General features: G+C 48.2%; 1 protein-coding gene across 1 annotated transcript in view; it reads left to right on the forward strand.

Moving 5' to 3' along the window:
- The window catches only part of FBLN2 (fibulin 2), a 70,857-nt gene that overhangs the window by 42,071 nt on the left and 12,040 nt on the right, over nt 1-16,746 (forward strand). Inside the window, exons 4-10 of the mRNA XM_036390697.2 lie at nt 1,902-2,088; nt 2,868-3,074; nt 5,013-5,129; nt 6,681-6,782; nt 13,576-13,710; nt 14,804-14,941; nt 15,229-15,372. Coding sequence (XP_036246590.1) covers nt 1,902-2,088; nt 2,868-3,074; nt 5,013-5,129; nt 6,681-6,782; nt 13,576-13,710; nt 14,804-14,941; nt 15,229-15,372 — 1,030 coding nt within the window. The remainder of the gene's footprint in view (nt 1-1,901; nt 2,089-2,867; nt 3,075-5,012; nt 5,130-6,680; nt 6,783-13,575; nt 13,711-14,803; nt 14,942-15,228; nt 15,373-16,746) is intronic.

Raw genomic sequence — 16,746 nt, forward strand, 5'->3', positions numbered from 1 at the left:
TTTTTAATATTCATTTGAAAAGATAATTTAAGCCTATTTAGTGTGCAAAATAATTCATCCTCTTCAAGGCTTATAGTGTAAATAATTTTTCACAAATGTATTTGGGCATGTGAAGGGAGCTCCTTATGGCTGTGCATATTTGCAGATGTGAGTAATGTCTGCTGTTTATGGTGTTTGGGGATTTCTCAGATTAGGAAGCAGGGCCATAAAATGTAAGCTGCAGCCATCAGTGCTGGCTGAACATGCCAGGCTCTGCACTGAGTGTGAAGTGCTCACAAAACCCCAGTGCTGTCCTGAAAAAAGGGGCTCAGGAGAAGAGTTCCTGAGCATTGAGCTGGCAGTGGATGCATCTCCCTGCAGGAGACAGGCTCTGGATTAATGGGAATGCCCACCTAGGATTTCTAATGATGGGAAGTGATCCCTCCTCATTTCCATGCTCCTTAGAGCACTGCTTCTCTTTGAGCCTTCTCAGCTCAGGGATCTCCCTCCTGGCAACTGCTCTGTCCCTGGAGCTCCTGCTGCCAGCTCAAATCCTGCCCCTCATTTCCTGTGTCTGACCCCCTTACACAGGGTGAGTGTTTGAACAGGCTGGAGTCTCCTCTCTGGGCTCAGGGAGGCTCCTCCAGTGTGGCTGCAAACTCTGAGTGAGTGGGTGACTCTCAAAGGAGCTGCAGAGGGAAAGAGACTCTGTGCTTTTCTGGCAGTGAAACATGGTATATAAATACCTAAATACATACCTAATACGCTAAAATACACGAACAAATAAATAAATAAATTAGGGGTGAGAGGACACAAATTCAAATCCACAAAGGCATCTCCAGCTCAGGTGTGACCCCTGTTGTCTCTGCAGCAGATTCAGCTCCTCAGCTTCCCAGCTTGGTTAGGTATCCACTGTGCATCCACACTGTGGACTTTTTGAGTTTGGTATCATTTATCTGATGCCCTTTTGTGGCCTGACTGTGCAGTAGATTTGTCTGGGACTGAGTAAAGCAGCACACAGGTTTTGCCTGCCACCTGCAGCAGAGCAAACTGCAAGAGGTGGGAGATGAACATGTCAGCGAGGCTGCTGTTCAGGTACTCTGAGGAAGGAAAGAAAGGCACAGAGCTCATCAAAGACAGCCTGGCCTCCCTCCAGCCAGTCCCAGCAGGATGCTGTCCAGCACAGCCAGGTAATGAAAGGTCAGAGCAGGGCTGTAGTGCAGAGAGGAGAGTCTTTACTGGCACTCTCAGGGCTGGGATGCTGCTGACCCTCATGTCTGTGCACATTATTTCCAGTTCCTGTCACACAGCTTCAAACTGACCATGGTTTGAGCTCTAATGCAAAGAGGTGCAGATCTCTATTATTTTGTTTATAATTTCTGTTCATACTAGACACAGGCAAGGCCTGGGGGGGAGCAAGATGTGCAGCACCACTCCTTCCTGGCATGTGGAGCTGCTGAAATCACTGGCACAGCCAGACTTTGTGTTTGTTGTGGCTGCAGTTGACCCGTTGGTGCAGAATGGCAAAAACAAGCACAAGTAAAGCTTTGATATTTACAACTGTCCACACTCCAAATGTTTTTCCAGATGCTCCACTGCTTAGGAAACTGCAAATCAGTTCCAGGTGTGTGTGGACTCATCCCTGAAGCTGTGTTGAATCACAGAATAGAATTGTTAAGGTGGAAAAAGGCCCCTAAGACCATCAAGTGCAACTGTAAACCCAGCACCACTGCCCTGTTCACCACTAAACCATGTCCTCAAGTGTCACATCCACACACTTTTTTGAACCAGGTGTGGGGACTCCACCATTGCCCTGGCAGTTTGCTCAGTGCTTCTAAATCCTGGTGGCTGACAGACATTCCCAGTGCTGGTGGCTGACAGACATTCCCAGTGCTGGTGGCTGACGTTCCCCTGTCTTGCAGCAATGCTGTGATTGCTGCAGCCTGGGCCTGCGCCTGAGGAGCGAGGGGAAGAGCTGCGAGTCCAACATCAACCTGGGCTACCCCTGCAGCCACGTGATGCTGTCCTGCTGTGAAGGGGGGGATCACTTCGTGCACCCCGAGATCAGACGGCATCCGGAGCCCGTGCCCACGGTGACCCCCGAGAAGGGTGAGTGTCCTTTTGTCACCGAGGGCTCTGCCTCACACGGGCCTTCAGCAAGCTGCTGGAGGGAGCAGGGCATCAGGGGCACAGCTGCTTTCCTCTCAAGATCTAGCACAGATTGCCTTGTTCCTAAGGCAGGTTGGAGAAAGCAAAGAATCTCATCCCTAAATATACCTGAGACCTCACTGAGCAAGGAGCTTTGGCGTTGTGTGTTTAAGAAAAGTTGACTGAGAAACTCAGTTAAGGATTCATTTTAATGTCACAGAAATACTTGGTCAGGAATAGAAGCAGGTGGTGCTCCAGCTCTGGCTGGTGTTTAAAGGCAGTAGGAAGGACAGCCATGTCACTGCTCAGTGGCTCCCAGGCCGCTGCTGATGCTAATATAGGAGAAGCCAACAAATTGTGATGTTGGAAAGTTTCCAAACCAATTGGATAACTCCTCCTGAAATTTGGAATTCAGTGTGGGGCCAGTTTCAGCTGGGGCTCAGCACAGTGCCTTAGTTCAAATGTCAGTGGGAATGGGGTTGGCAGTGATGTGGAAGGTCAGCTTGTGACCTCCCCTGTGACTGTTTCTCAGTGGCTCTGTAAAATCTGTCCCTGCAGCCCTGGGGAAGGGGGAGGTGGCCCTCCAGCACAACGGTGTTATCTCCAGGATGGGTTCCTTTGTTCTTATCCTTGCAGTAGCTGTTTTGGGTAGATATGACTTTCCTTGGCATTTTGTGCCCACCCACCCTGTTGTGTGCAGTGCCAAGGCCAGAACAGCTGTCAGACATGTTCTGCTGTAGTTTCAGAGAGGGAGGATCACCACGAAGCGTTGTCCATCAGCAGTGAGGCTGAGCTGTCCAATAACCTGCCAGGAGATGACCTGGATGAGTGTCTGCTCTATGGGGGGGAGCTGTGCCAGCACCTGTGCATCAACACCGTGGGCTCCTACAAGTGCTCGTGTTTCCCAGAGTTCACCCTGCAGGAGGATGGCACCAGCTGCTCTCCAGGTGAGAAAAGAGACATGAAGGGCAGTATCTTTATACCTGCACTCATCAGCCAAGCTTTTCTTTAGTTTCTCTACAGTTTCTCTTTTTTAATCGGTGTTGATGCATGGATGTGTTCTGTAGAAATTGTAAAATATAAAGAAAAATGGTAATTTAGGACACTCAGTTACACCTTATTTTTGTGTTTGGTGGTATGGGATAAGGATGGTGTTTCATATGTTCAAAACAAGAGTGTTTGCACTTTTCAGAAGGGGATTTGTAAAGATTTTTTAAGAAATACCTGTTCTCAGATTAATTTTATATGTCACAATTAGGTTTTCTTTAGATAAGTTTAGATAAACTTAACTCAGTTCAGACAGACAGCATTGCTTCCTGAGCTTTGATTTTAATCTAAAATCATTAACATCCTTCAGTGATAACAAACTCCAAATTTGTCTAGTGTGATGGAAGTCTGGAAAAGAAAGTCACTTGTGTTGTAGTTGTTTTGATGTGTGGAGTTCTCCAATGGCACAATTTCAAGTCAGATAACCCAGAAAATTGAAACCTCATATTAGTTACAAGTGCTTTCTGTTATTTAACAAGCAAAAGCAGTGTTTCCATGCAATGACAGAGCTCCTTAGGCTTCTAATCCTCTGCCCAAGCCAAACAACGAGCATTCTGTATGTCATCCTTCTCAATGTGGTGTTACCTCAGGAATGCATTTGACTGTTCCTGTGGCAGCTGTCTGCTCTGCTTATATTAAAATTCTGGGAAAGGAACCTAATCCAAAAGAGGCAAAGAAAGTTCTTATTTTAGCACTGCAGAATTTGGCCTCATTGCTCACCTGGAGTGTATTTATGGTTTTGCTTTGCGGTTCTTCTCCCAGCAGTGCCTCTGCTGAGGTTCTGGGTGAAACACCTTGTGATCTGGGAAGTCATGTTCCTGCAGATGTGCAGGGCTGTGCCCAGGGCTGCAGAGGGGTTTGCAGAGCTCACCTGGGGAATGGGACTGTGACAGGGGCAGGGCACAGCCGTGGGACCCCAGAGATGCATGGCAGGGGCCAGGGCAGGGAGGGCTGGTGCTGCCTTTGCTGTGCCAGGCTGAGGGAGGGTCAGGGAGGGGACTGGCAGCCTCAGTGGCTTTGCTTGGCTGAACCATACATGGCAGAGTGGCCTTTCAGTTCTCCTTGTCCCTGTGTGTCTGTGCCCATCTTGGGCATTCCTGGGGAAATCATTCAGGCTGTGCCCCAAGCAGGTGAATTTTGTTTGTCTCTGTTCCACAGCCTTTTATGTGTCCGTGCTGACTTCATTTGTTTAAGGAAATCACTCTTCCCACACCCCAAACCTGCACTGCAGTCACCCTTAGTCATTTAAGGTTGTCACTGTTTTGGGGATCACACTTTGCTCCAGGTGACCCTTGAACTCAGTGGGGACAGGACACATCCCTCTTAAGGGACAATTTAGCCCTATGGATTTAGGCTTCTATTTTGATGATACTGATACTCTTATTGATGTAACAGAGCTCTTTTTTCCTGATACCTTTTACATTACTGTCTGTTGAAAATATTAGTGGCAGACAGCAGCTGTCATGTTTTCCACTTGGCTGTACAAAAGTCATTCCAAAGTACCCCGCGCTTGTAAATATGTTTGTTGTTTGTCTGTGTTGAAATAGGATGGACAGGATAAGGTCAAAGCTTGGGTTTTTTTCCATCAAATTCCAAATGAAAGACAGGCAGTGTATTTAAAATACAGCAAATGTTTTAAAAATGAAAATAGTGCTTTGTAGTTTATTCAGATATTGCAGTACTTTACAGAAGTTATTGTCAGCCAGCCTCTCTAATCTGTGTCCATGATATTTGTTTCCTTCTCCAAACCATGATGGAGTGGGATGAAAGGGATTCACCCCTTGCTGTGGGGTGTCTGGTGGGGATGGTGCTGTCCCTGATCCTCCCTTGCCTTGCAGATCCTGACAGAGGACAGATGACCAGGCTGGAAGCTGAAGCCACCATCCCTCCAGTAGCTTCTCCCTCCCAGCCCATCCTCGTGGTGTCCTTGCAGGAAGAGCAGGACAAGTGCAAAGGTTCGTTGGAGGTGTCAGTTGCAGAGGAATGTTTAGAGACAGAATAAAACTTCTCTCATCCCTCCTCAGGTCTGATTTCAGTGCACAGCTTTAATCTGTTGCTGTGGCACAAGGCTGAGAAATTGTCAGGGGGAACCCGAGGGAGAAATGTGAGGCTGCTCTCTGCTTCCAGGGTTGTTCCCCACTGCTCCTCAGGCTGGGGTGGGCAGTGCAGCAGTGCAGGGGGTGTGAGCAGTGCAGGGATGTGAGCAGTGCAGGGATGGGTGTGAGCAGTGCAGGGATGGGTGTGAGCAGTGCAGGGATGGGTGTGAGCAGTGCAGGGGGGTGTGAGCAGTGCATGGGGGATGTGAGCCGTGCAGGGGGTGTGAGCAGTGCAGGGATGGGTGTGAGCAGTGCAGGGATGGGTGTGAGCAGTGCAGGGGTGTGAGCAGTGCAGGGATGGGTGTGAGCAGTGCAGGGATGGGTGTGAGCAGTGCAGGGATGGGTGTGAGCAGTGCAGGGGGGTGTGAGCAGTGCAGGGGGGGTGTGAGCAGTGCAGGGGGGGTGTGAGCAGTGCAGGGATGGGTGTGAGCAGTGCAGGGATGGGTGTGAGCAGTGCAGGGATGGGTGTGAGCCGTGCAGGGATGGGTGTGAGCCGTGCAGGGGGTGTGAGCCGTGCAGGGATGGGTGTGAGCAGTGCAGGGATGGGTGTGAGCAGTGCAGGATGGGTGTGAGCCGTGCAGGGATGGGTGTGAGCAGTGCAGGGGATGTGAGCAGTGAGGATGGGTGTGAGCAGTGCAAGGATGGGTGTGAGCAGTGCAGGGATGGGTGTGAGCAGTGCAGGGGGTGTGAGCAGTGCAGGGGGGTGTGAGCAGTGCAGGGATGGGTGTGAGCAGTGCAGGATGGGTGTGAGCAGTGCAGGGGATGTGAGCAGTACAGGGGGGTGTGAGCAGTGCAGGGATGGGTGTGAGCAGTGCAGGATGGGATGTGAGCAGTGCAGGGATGGGTGTGAGCCGTGCAGGGATGTGAGCAGTGCAAGGATGGTGTGAGCAGTGCAGGGATGGGTGTGAGCAGTGCAGGGGGTGTGAGCCGTGCAGGGAGGGTGTGAGCAGTGCAGGGATGGGTGTGAGCAGTGCAGGGATGGGTGTGAGCAGTGCAGGGATGTGAGCAGTGCAGGGAAGGGATGGGTGTGAGCAGTGCAGGGGATGTGAGCAGTGCAGGGGGGTGTGAGCAGTGCAGGGATGGGTGTGAGCAGTGCAGGGATGGGTGTGAGCCGTGCAGGGATGGGTGTGAGCCGTGCAGGGGTGTGAGCAGTGCAGGGATGGGTGTGAGCAGTGCAGGGATGGGTGTGAGCAGTGCAGGGATGGGTGTGAGCAGTGCAGGCAGGAGGGGCCAGCTGTGTCTGTGTGCAGCAGCAGGGTGTGAGCAGTGCTCAGGGCTGCCTGGACAGGTTGGTTCCAGGCTGGTTGCCCTTGCCTGAGCTGGGATTGTGCCTGGCTGGCCTGGCAGTGTGGAATTGCAGCTGATCTGTGCTGGGCGTCCTGATGCACTGTGCAATTTTGTGTTGTGCAGATAATGGCCCCTGCAAGCACCTATGCAACATCGTGGATGGAGATGCTGTGTGCTCCTGCATGGCTGGCTACACGCTCATGGCTGATGGGGTTTCCTGTGAAGGTGAGTGCTTTGGGCTCCCCACAGAGCCATGGTTAAATGTTTGTGTACCTCACAGCCCTGGCTGTTCCTCATTTTCAGAGTTGGGAATTGCAGTGCCACCAGAGAGACCATTTGGCAGAAGGAATCCCAGTTCTGCCCCACAGATACCTCCTGAAGCACAGCGTGGCTGTTACCCAGCGAGGTGGAGGCAGACCTGGGCTGGTGCTTTTCTCCTCTGACGTTGCAGGCTTTTTTACAGCCCTTCGGGTTTCTCTTCCCACTGAGGTTCCTCCCCAGGCTCTGTGTGCACAGCTGTGGACGCTCAGCACTCTGGCTGGGAGCAGGAGCAGCGAGCAGGACACCTTTGCTGTCCTGGGCGCCCTCAGGGCACAGCTCTGCCCTGGCATCTGCTCTGTTTGCTTTTAGCTCCTCTTGCCTTGGAAACCTGAACTCAGGGAGGCTTCACAGCTGAGGCAGGACATGCCATGGGAGCTGGGCCAGCTCCAGGTGTTCATTTGCTGCTGGAGCTCTGGCCTGCCCAGAGATGAGCAGTGAATTCCAAAGCTGTGTTCTCACCATTCACATTACAGACATTTAAAATGGACATTCTTGAGTAGTCACAAGGGATGTGTTTGCCCAGGGAGGGCTTGGGGATCAGAAGCCATGTCCTGTGACAAACCTTAATTATAAATCTCTAAGTAAGGGAGCAATAACAGTGAAATACAAGCAGGAGCTCCCAATGCTCAGAATTGCTCACAAATGATCCACATCACTCTTAATCTTAGATCTTATTGAATAACAAATCATTTTCATAAAATTCCAGACAGTCTGTGAAGAAAATGGGATTTTAATATCACCAGATGAAACATTCACAGTGCGCTGCTTACCCAAGTGTGCTGGAAGCTAATTTGATTAATTAATGTCAGCATCAAAAGGGGCATTTCAAGGCACTCGTTTTCCTACAGGAAATGAAAAAATTTGTATTTGTCAGTGGAAGCAGTGAGTTTAAACATTGGCAAGGGACGTTTATAATCTCTGTTGAAGTCAGGATCTGATGGTGAGGGTGGTGCACTGTAACAGGTTTCTTTCAAGGAGTGTGCTCTGTCTCTGTGTGAATGCCTGCCTGTTTTTAAGGACATTTCTTTCTGGAATGGCAAAAGTACAGGAGTGTGAGCAAGGACTGAATGATCTCCAAGGGTTTATTCCAGCCCTATTTTCAGTGTAACACTGCATGTATTGCAGCCTGGTGCTGATGTGGGAGCTCCAGCCCACTTCATCTCGGCATCCCCGGCGTGAAAGAAATGTTGTTTCATTTCAGGACTGTTCTAATGGAGTTCTGTTTTTCCCTTTTGGCTGCCCCGTGCTGCTGTAGATTTGGATGAGTGCCTCACAGGTGCTCAGGCTTGTTCCAGCGGACAGTTATGTGAGAACACACTGGGATCATTCTCCTGTGTCAGCCACAGTGGGATGTGTGCAGAGGGCTTTATTCTCAACAGGCATAGGAAATGTGTTGGTAAGACGAGAGGCACACGCCCTCCCTCAGCATCACAGCTCTCCATGCTCTGCAACACCTCCCCACCATCCCTGCATCTGACATCTCAGAGCCACTCAGCACAAACACACATCACACATGCACCATTTGCTCAGCCCTTCACCTCATGAGTTGTGTGCTGTTTGGTGTTTCCCAGCCATCTCAGGGTGCAGGTACCCTTGAGCAGGAGCCCCGAGCCCGCAGGGTGGGGAGCACAGCAGCTCTGCTGGCTGCAGACTGAGCTCAGGGGTCAGAGCAGCTGATCTCTCTGCACAGTTCAGTACTGCCAAGTTCTAGGCACCACCAAACAACAGAACTTCAGAAATACAGCTCAAGAATCCATGTGAGTCCAGGCACTCGACAAGATCCATTCCAAAAGGAGGGCATTTTAAAATTCATGAGTCCTTTGTTGATTCTGGCATAAATTTCTTTGTGTAAAAGTCAAAGATGCATCACAATTCTGCTGGATCATCCCTGCTGTTTGAATTCATGGAAGAAACCAATCAATTTTTACAAGTGTATTTATGAGATTTAGTTTGCTTCCAGCAGCCAGGACCTCAGTTTATGTGAAATAGTTTCTTTTTTGGGTATTTTTCTAGAGGCTGGGTTAGGAGGCAGCAGGAGCGTTGCCTGGAAAAATGGAGCACCTGGAGACCTCCAGTCATCCATGAAAGCATCAGTGCTCATGGCTGTAACGTCCTGTGTGAATGCAGAGCTCTCTTCCACCCCTGTCCTCCTCCCTACATGTATAACACTCTTTTTCTGACCACCACAGCTTTGGTTTTGTTCCTGTCTTTAAAGCTCTGTGATCCCATCTGGTTAATAAGCACCGTGTGGCATTTGGGCATGAGGAGGAAAACTTCTGCAGTGTCAGAATCCAGAGAAGAACTGTGATTTACCGCCTTTTGGGTGTTCCTTAAATTGTTGACACTGGATTTTTATTTTTTAGTTGTTATTACTATTTATTTTGAAATCAGAAGCACTGGTAGGAATGGGAAACTAATGAAATTATTTGGTTCCAGTGAAATGGCTGAGAGAGCAGCACTGTAAGGAAAGAGGCCTTTATGAGACAGCTCAGGCCTGAGCTGAAGCTGGTGCTGGAGGTGCCCAGGGTGTGCCCAGAGCCTGCAGCAGGCCCCACACTCCTGCTCAGGAGCCTGGCAGCTCCAGGAACGGCCCCTCCTCGAGCTCTGCTCCCGACTCCTGCCACTGAACCCCCTGATGTTTTCCCTGGATGGTGCAGGAAGGATGGATCTGTCCTTTTTCACCTCTCCCAGGAGTGTTCTGAGACTAAACCAGTGCCTGTGTCTGCAGCCTTGGCAGGAGCTGCTGTGCCAGGTGCTTCCTTTGTCTCACGTTCTCCCTCTGCCCCATGACATTGGAACAGTTTGATTATGGCTGATACCAGATAAACCTCAGGCACTACTCATGAAAGCAAAGACACAACTCTCATTTGTGAAGCTCTTCTCCCTTACTGAACACCAAACTTCTGTGTTCCTCTAATGCAGGGCAGTTTTTACAGGTATCCTTTTAAATAACCTAAAAACCTTCCCTTTTTGTGTGTGCTGCCTGCTCCCATCCAGCTCTGCTCTGTGTGTGGTGCCACCAGAACATTTGCCATGTTTAACATTTTTTCCTACTTTTGTAGTCGAAGGGGAAAGCCACAGGCATACACTGTGGTTTGTGTTTTGCTCACTGCCTTGTTCTCCTAGGGTATCCTTTTCCAGCCTAACAGCTTGCTCTCCACCTTGAACTGTCTCAAACACCAGGAGAAAACCTTTGGTAATTAGTTTGCAAATTCTTGTTGGTTTAAGGATGTTACTCTGTGCATGTTTTAGGGACGGGAGGAACAATCTTTGCAGAGCCACAAAGCAGCTGGTAATCTTTGATCTGTGGAGTTCCCTTTAGTCAGAGGTGGGGAATTATAACTCCAGGTGCATTCAGGAGCAGACAGCCAGGATTTCCCAGAAGCCAGCCATGCACAGAGAGGAGTCCCCAGCTGTTTAAACAGCTCTCACACAGCCCTCTGTGTGTCCTTGGGAGCAGACACTGAAATGCCTTTGGGCTAGAAGCTCTGTGTTCTTCAGAGATAAGAGCCAGGCTGGGTGTTGCTTTTCTGGTGACTTTGAGGCAAAGTCATTCCCACCACCCACTGCACTGGGTGACAGCTCTGCTCCTGCCTTTGCTACTCCCACCTCGGTTCCCTCCTGACAGGGAGCAGGACATGGTCTCTTTATTCCTGGACCCACAGGGTGGGTGGTTGCAAAATAACAAAGTGCCTGCATTGCACAGATGTGTCCCATAAAGCCAACAGAGCTGAGGTGATTTGAAGAGGAAAAAATAATGAGAAACTGCAGATGCAGCACAAGAAAAGTCTGAATTTCACTTTTTTAATAGAAAGTGCATCAAAATGAGGTTTTGATGTCAAAGTGCATATTGAAATAAATAGCAGTAGGTAAAATGTTGATGGCAGAAATGCCAGCTCTTAGGTGCAACAGATGTGCTCAGGGATCGTGTGTGTGTTGCTGTTTTCAGCAACAGTTCTGTGGAAAAAAAGAGTTATTATATGATTGCATTTCATTCTGGGTTTTGCTGACATAAAGTGAGGAATGTTGCTGCCACACACAGAGACTGAGTAGATTCCTCAAAAATTAACCGTGTGACTTGTTTTCAGTATAGTACTGAGTTATTTTTCCTCTTTTCCCTATTTTTTAAAGAAAACATCATCTTACCCTCCCTCGGAGCCTTAATTGGGTTAGATGAATCCCACAGCTGGTCCAGTGTTGGAATTAGCTGTGTTTGAGACTGAAAACATAACTCCTGTTATTCCTAGTGCTCTGTCAAGCATCTTACTGACTTGTGGAGTTGGCTCCAGGACTGGAGGGAGACAGGTCATGGGCACTCTGGATTCTATGGCAAATTTAGGAATTTGTTTAGAAAAATTAACAAAACCAGGCATGTTTGCGTGCTAAAGTGGCCAGGGGACTGTGGTGGGATGGCAGCTGGCCTGATGGCACAGCCAGGGGCTCCTGCCCTGACTCTGAACAGGCAGAGCTGAACTTTGCTTGGCCATGGCTCAGGGTTTAAGCCTTGCAGCTCAGCCCAGCTCACAGTCAGGCTGTAGGACTTGTCAGTGTCTCATGTGCACAAAACTTCCATTGAAAATGAGAACACTGCTTTGTAATCTGCCAGTTTCCATCATTTTAATTTCCTCAGATATGTTCCAGCTAGTTCTGCATATTTTTTCAAGCACTCAAAGGTTTGAAAATTGAATCAAAAACATAGACAAAACATGAAATCATATTAGATTTTTTTTCTCTCTGTTAAATCACAACTTTTTTTTTATGCCTGTTACTCAATATCCACCTGCTGATCACATGGAATGCCTCCTACCCTCTTTGGTTCATATGTCACAAACATACTTTCTCTTTTGACATGGTGCTGGACTGACTCAAGCTCATGAGCTGCAGTGTGATGCTGTCAGTTTGTTTATGTGAGAGCCTTTTTGTGGTTTGCAAGAGCAGATAATCTCAGATCTGTGGTACAGCCAGCAGAAAGTCTTGCAGTGCTTTGGGTGCTATTAAGTGGCCATCCATTGCTGGTTTCCTCTAAAATAAATTTCTAAAAAAATCAAAATATTTAAAGAACTAAGTAGGTGAGAGGGATCTACCACAGCACCTCACATTCATCTCCCAGCATGTGGGGGGGGTTTTGCTACCCCCACAAGATCACTTCTGAAATTACTCTTACTCTACTCCATTGTGATAATACCAATTAATAGAAAGTGGGAAACTACACAGGCATCAGGGGGACATAACCCTGCAGGAACTTTGGGGCAGGCAAGGACCTGCCCCTCAGTGCAGGAGCTCAGACTTCATGTGGGACAGGTGGAAAGAGATCCAGGTGATGGGCAGGACCTTGCTGTGGATTAACCAGGTGCTTTGGAAAGCAAGCCCAGAGCATGTGGAGAGTGGCAATGGCAAACAATGAGAAAAACAAAAAAAAAAAAGGAAAATAGGAATAAGTGAGAAGTGGAATGTAAACAAGTTAATGCAGGTCTTGGAAAACTCATTGCACATCATCAGTTATCCAAACCCACCAGGAACTGAAGGGTTTTGGTGCTTCTCCTCATTTCTTTGCTAGAAAACCAGCTGACACATTTTTAAATACAAAAATCTTCTCGAATGGCTTTTCCTGTTTTCGTGCTCCACAGGAGAAGTCATATATTGATGTACTTATCTGAGAATGAAAATTTGTTCTACCAGCCAAAATAAAATCTGATTTAAACAATACTTGCTTTATTGTGTAGTATGAAAACAGCTTCATGCACAGAGCAGCCAGAGGACTGGTAATGGTGCTGGTCACATTTGGCTTTTGTTAGCTCTAGCAATTCTTAGCTTTATATAGAACTGGGAATGTGTGAGGTTTTGTGGAGGTTGGCAAGAAAATTTCTCTTCCCAGTCTCTGCCCCTTTTTGTTGCTTCTAAGTATTTGCTCATCATGCTGTTCTAGCTTTCATTATTAACATAAGCAAAACCTGAATTTTAGATTATTTCATCCAAGCCTATCAAAACATATAATTTTAAAGGTGTTTCATATTCCTTCCCTGTCCCATGCTCTGCAATCTTGTGTTCAAGTGATTTCTTAAAAAGAACTTTTTCACTACTCCACTTGCTGAAATCAAATCTCTTTAAAGCTCTAAATACAAATTTCCAGACTTGATTGAGCTATCAGAGTTCCTCTCCATGAGTTCCTGCATATCCAGTCCCAGTGCTGTATTCCTTAGGGAATAGGTGTCAACATGACCCAGCTCAGCAGGCAGCCTCAGCTCCCATCGCTGGGCTGTGCTCCCCCAGCAGCCCCTGGCAGCCTGGCCTAAGGCAGCAGGGCTGCTCAGTGGCCTGGGCTGTGGAATTCTGGAGAGAAGCAAGGGCCATAATCCCTTTCTCATTCCCTTGTCCAGGAGTTCCCATCCCTTCACCACCAGCTGGTCATCAATCCTCTGCCCACCCTGCCTTTCCTCAGTTCTGTCCATCCCCGTCCCCAGTGCCTGCACCATCCCCATGGCATTTGGGAAGAGGGGAGGAGGAGGAAATTTGTGTCTCTTCAGTCACTCTGTGCTAACTAAAGAGCCTGGACTAAAAGCATCTTCCATCATCAGAGCCCTGTAACAAAGCCTGTATTGAGTGTCCTTCATCTGAGCTTTCTGCTCCCTCCAGAAGAGCAGGAAGAGGGAGATCCCTTGGCACCCTCTGGCACTGATTTGTTCCCTCTTCCTCACAGACATCAACGAGTGTGTGACAGAGAGACACACCTGCCAGAGGAGAGAGCACTGTGTCAACACCATGGGCTCCTTCCGCTGCCTGCAGGAGCTGAGCTGCCAGCCCGGCCACGAGCTGAAGGACGGCGAGTGTGTGGGTAAGGGAAGGTCCTCAGCTCTCACACGGAGAGGGAAAGGATTGCAGAGCATTCTGGTCTTGCTGCTCTGTGATACCAGCGCTGCAGCTAAAAAAGGCTGCTCATCATGGAGGTGTTGGGCTTTACAGGCTCTTCCTGCACATTCACTCATTTGAAATGGTTTCCAGGGATAACTGTAAATTACTTAGAACATGGATAAAACCTTCTGAATTAGGATTTGACATCTCCCTAAAGGAGGAATCCCCCTTAGCTCCTCTACCTGGCTCAGCTGATGCTGTTTGCTGATGATTCCAGCAAAAATTCCCAGCCTGAATGGAACATGGGGCTGACAGCCCCATCTTTCCTGCGTTCAGAATCCTTGTCATCATTTATTTACATGTAACCATTTGGAATGGGTTAAGAAGTTATTCTTCATCCCCCCTGTCCCTGTAGGTGACTAACAAAGAAGGGAACATCAGTGCTCACAGCAGCACAGGAGTGTGTAAGGGACACACGTGCCCTGCCTTCAGGGCAAAACTCACTGTTATTTACACTTACATGTTTTACAGTTTCCTGACAGCTGCAGTAAGAGATGCCTAAGGAAAGAGCTTAGCTTTTGATGTAGAACATAAAGCCATAAAATAGAAATTACCAGAAATCTCCCTTTATAAACAGCTGTCATAAATAAAGCTTGGTTTACTTGAAGAGGCTGTTTTGTGAATGCCTTGTTCTGTTGGCTGATTCTAGAGCATTTCTAACATTTATTACTAATCTAATTTACTTTCTAGTCTTGAAAATAGATTACAGAGGATTATTATATTTACAAACTGTTTTACAGTAGCCTGTAAAAAACTGCAGATATTTTGGTATTTGTGGGTTGCGAGAGATGCTGTGAATGAGTCAGTAGGGACTTGAATCAAATTTGCTGCAGGACCTGACAAATCCTGAAGTGATGTCCAACAGCACACACACTTAACCCTCATATTTCCCATTGGTAACACGTGTCTGTTGAAATAATGCCTCCTAATTTCCTTTCTGGAGGTTAGCTGGCCATGAAGGCCACTGAAGGGTAGAGCTGAGCTCACCCCAGTGTGGTGTTTTGTGTGCTGAACAGATATCGATGAGTGCCAGAGAGGAACTCACAGCTGCAAGGTGAACTTTGTTTGTCAGAACACAGAGGGCTCCTTCTACTGTGAGTCAAAGCAGCGCTGCATGGATGGCTTCCTGCAGGACCCCGAGGGCAACTGTGTGGGTGAGTGTGAGCAGCAGGGTCTGTGCCCTGTGCTGCAGCTCCTGGGCCTCTTGGGAGCTGTGCACTGACCCCTTGGAGCTGGAGTTTTCTGTAAACCCTGCTGTGAGCTTAATGCTGCTGCCCATGCTTGCATGTTGAATTTGGAGCTATCCCCACAGCAGACCTTCATCAGCCATATCTTTGTAGCACGAGAAACTGAAGTGAAGAAAAAGAAGTGACAGTTGGAAGAAAGCAGACCAGAAGGGTTACACAGCATCTCTCACTGCTCTGTTCATGTTCTCCACCAGATATCAATGAGTGCACGTCTCTCCCTGAGCCCTGTAAGCCAGGATTCAACTGCATCAACACCGTGGGGTCCTACACGTGCCAGAGGAACATGCTGAGCTGCAGCCGAGGGTACCACTCCAACGAGGAGGGCACGCGCTGCGTCGGTGAGGCCAGCCTGGGGCTGGGGGGGTCTCCCAGGGGAAACATCTATTTCATTTCCAAAGAGATATTTGCAGTTATTTCCAGATTCCTAAATGTGTTTGAGGAGTGGGAATTTGCTGTCCCTGCAGCTCTGGGATTTGTTTGTGCTGCAGGATCCTGATGTCTCATTGCTCCATAGAGTTTCTCTTGGTATGCTCAGCAACTGGTTTTGGCTGCAGATTTCACTGACTTCCACTCTGGAGAGAGTGTGTTTTAATACTTTTTAAACTCATCCTGTCAGTCAAGACCACAATGCCTAGGTGGTTTTTGTAGTACCTCCCTGGAAGTGAAGTGATCTGCAGTAAACAAGGCATGCTGGTTTTGGAGGCTCACAAGACTAGCACCACATGGATTTTCTTTGTAGGGATGTTCTGTGCATGGTGTTCCCCATTACATCCACTTGTGAGGGTGTTTAGGATAAATTCTCAGTGTGTGAAAAAAGTTCTGAGGAGAATGAGTATATGAAATATTCATATAGGCTGGCATGCAGCTTGATCCTGATTTGTGTTTGTTCCAGTGTATTTAGGGAGTTACTGACTCAGAATAGCAGATTTCAGTGCTTGTTAGCATTTGTTTGTAAATGAGCACATGAAGCACCAAGGGCTGGGAAGCTCAGTCCCTGGTGCCCAAGGCAAGGCTGGCTGGATGTTCTCCGATTCCCCATGTTCCAGGTTACATAAGATAGGAAATCCTGAAATGACAGTGGGGGAAAAGAAAAAAGGAAATGACAAAGCAGCAGTTTGCTTAGTGGTGATATCCCAGTGATTTTTACCTACCTTCCCCTGGAATAAAGGAAGGATGGCAGATTAACAAAATGTGCTTTGTAGTGCTGCAGGTGGGTGGGAACTGTGTTGAGAGCCATTAATTTGGCCATGGTTAGCAGCTTGTAGTGCACACCAGTGGTACAGCTAGACCCCATTTCAACAGATATTTCTGCATTCACCTTTTTGCTCTTCATTATCCTCTACCTCCCCTCATTTGCCCCCTGGACTATCCAGACCATGCGTGGCCAGTGGAAAGGTGGAGAAGATTTGGAAGTAGCAGATTTGGAAGGAACAGGTTATGTGTGCAACTGAGGAAATTGAGAAAGCTTCCAAATACTGTGTTTTGTAAGTGCAGGGCAAAGCAGTGCAGTGTTCTTTGCTGTCATGTTACAGCCTGGGATATTTCAGTTCTTAGAAGCTCCAAAAGTGCTGTTCCTCTCAGTTCTGTGCAGATACTCAGAACCTCTCAGTTCTGCAGCTGCTTTTGATCAATCCTTTGTCAGCCAGGCCACCTGGGCTGGATGTGGTTGCACCACCTGGCGTGTGGTTACCCAAGGTTGTTTTTAGGGTGAC

Source organism: Molothrus ater, chromosome 11 (assembly GCF_012460135.2).
Source record: "Molothrus ater isolate BHLD 08-10-18 breed brown headed cowbird chromosome 11, BPBGC_Mater_1.1, whole genome shotgun sequence".
NCBI classification, from domain to species: domain Eukaryota; kingdom Metazoa; phylum Chordata; class Aves; order Passeriformes; family Icteridae; genus Molothrus; species Molothrus ater.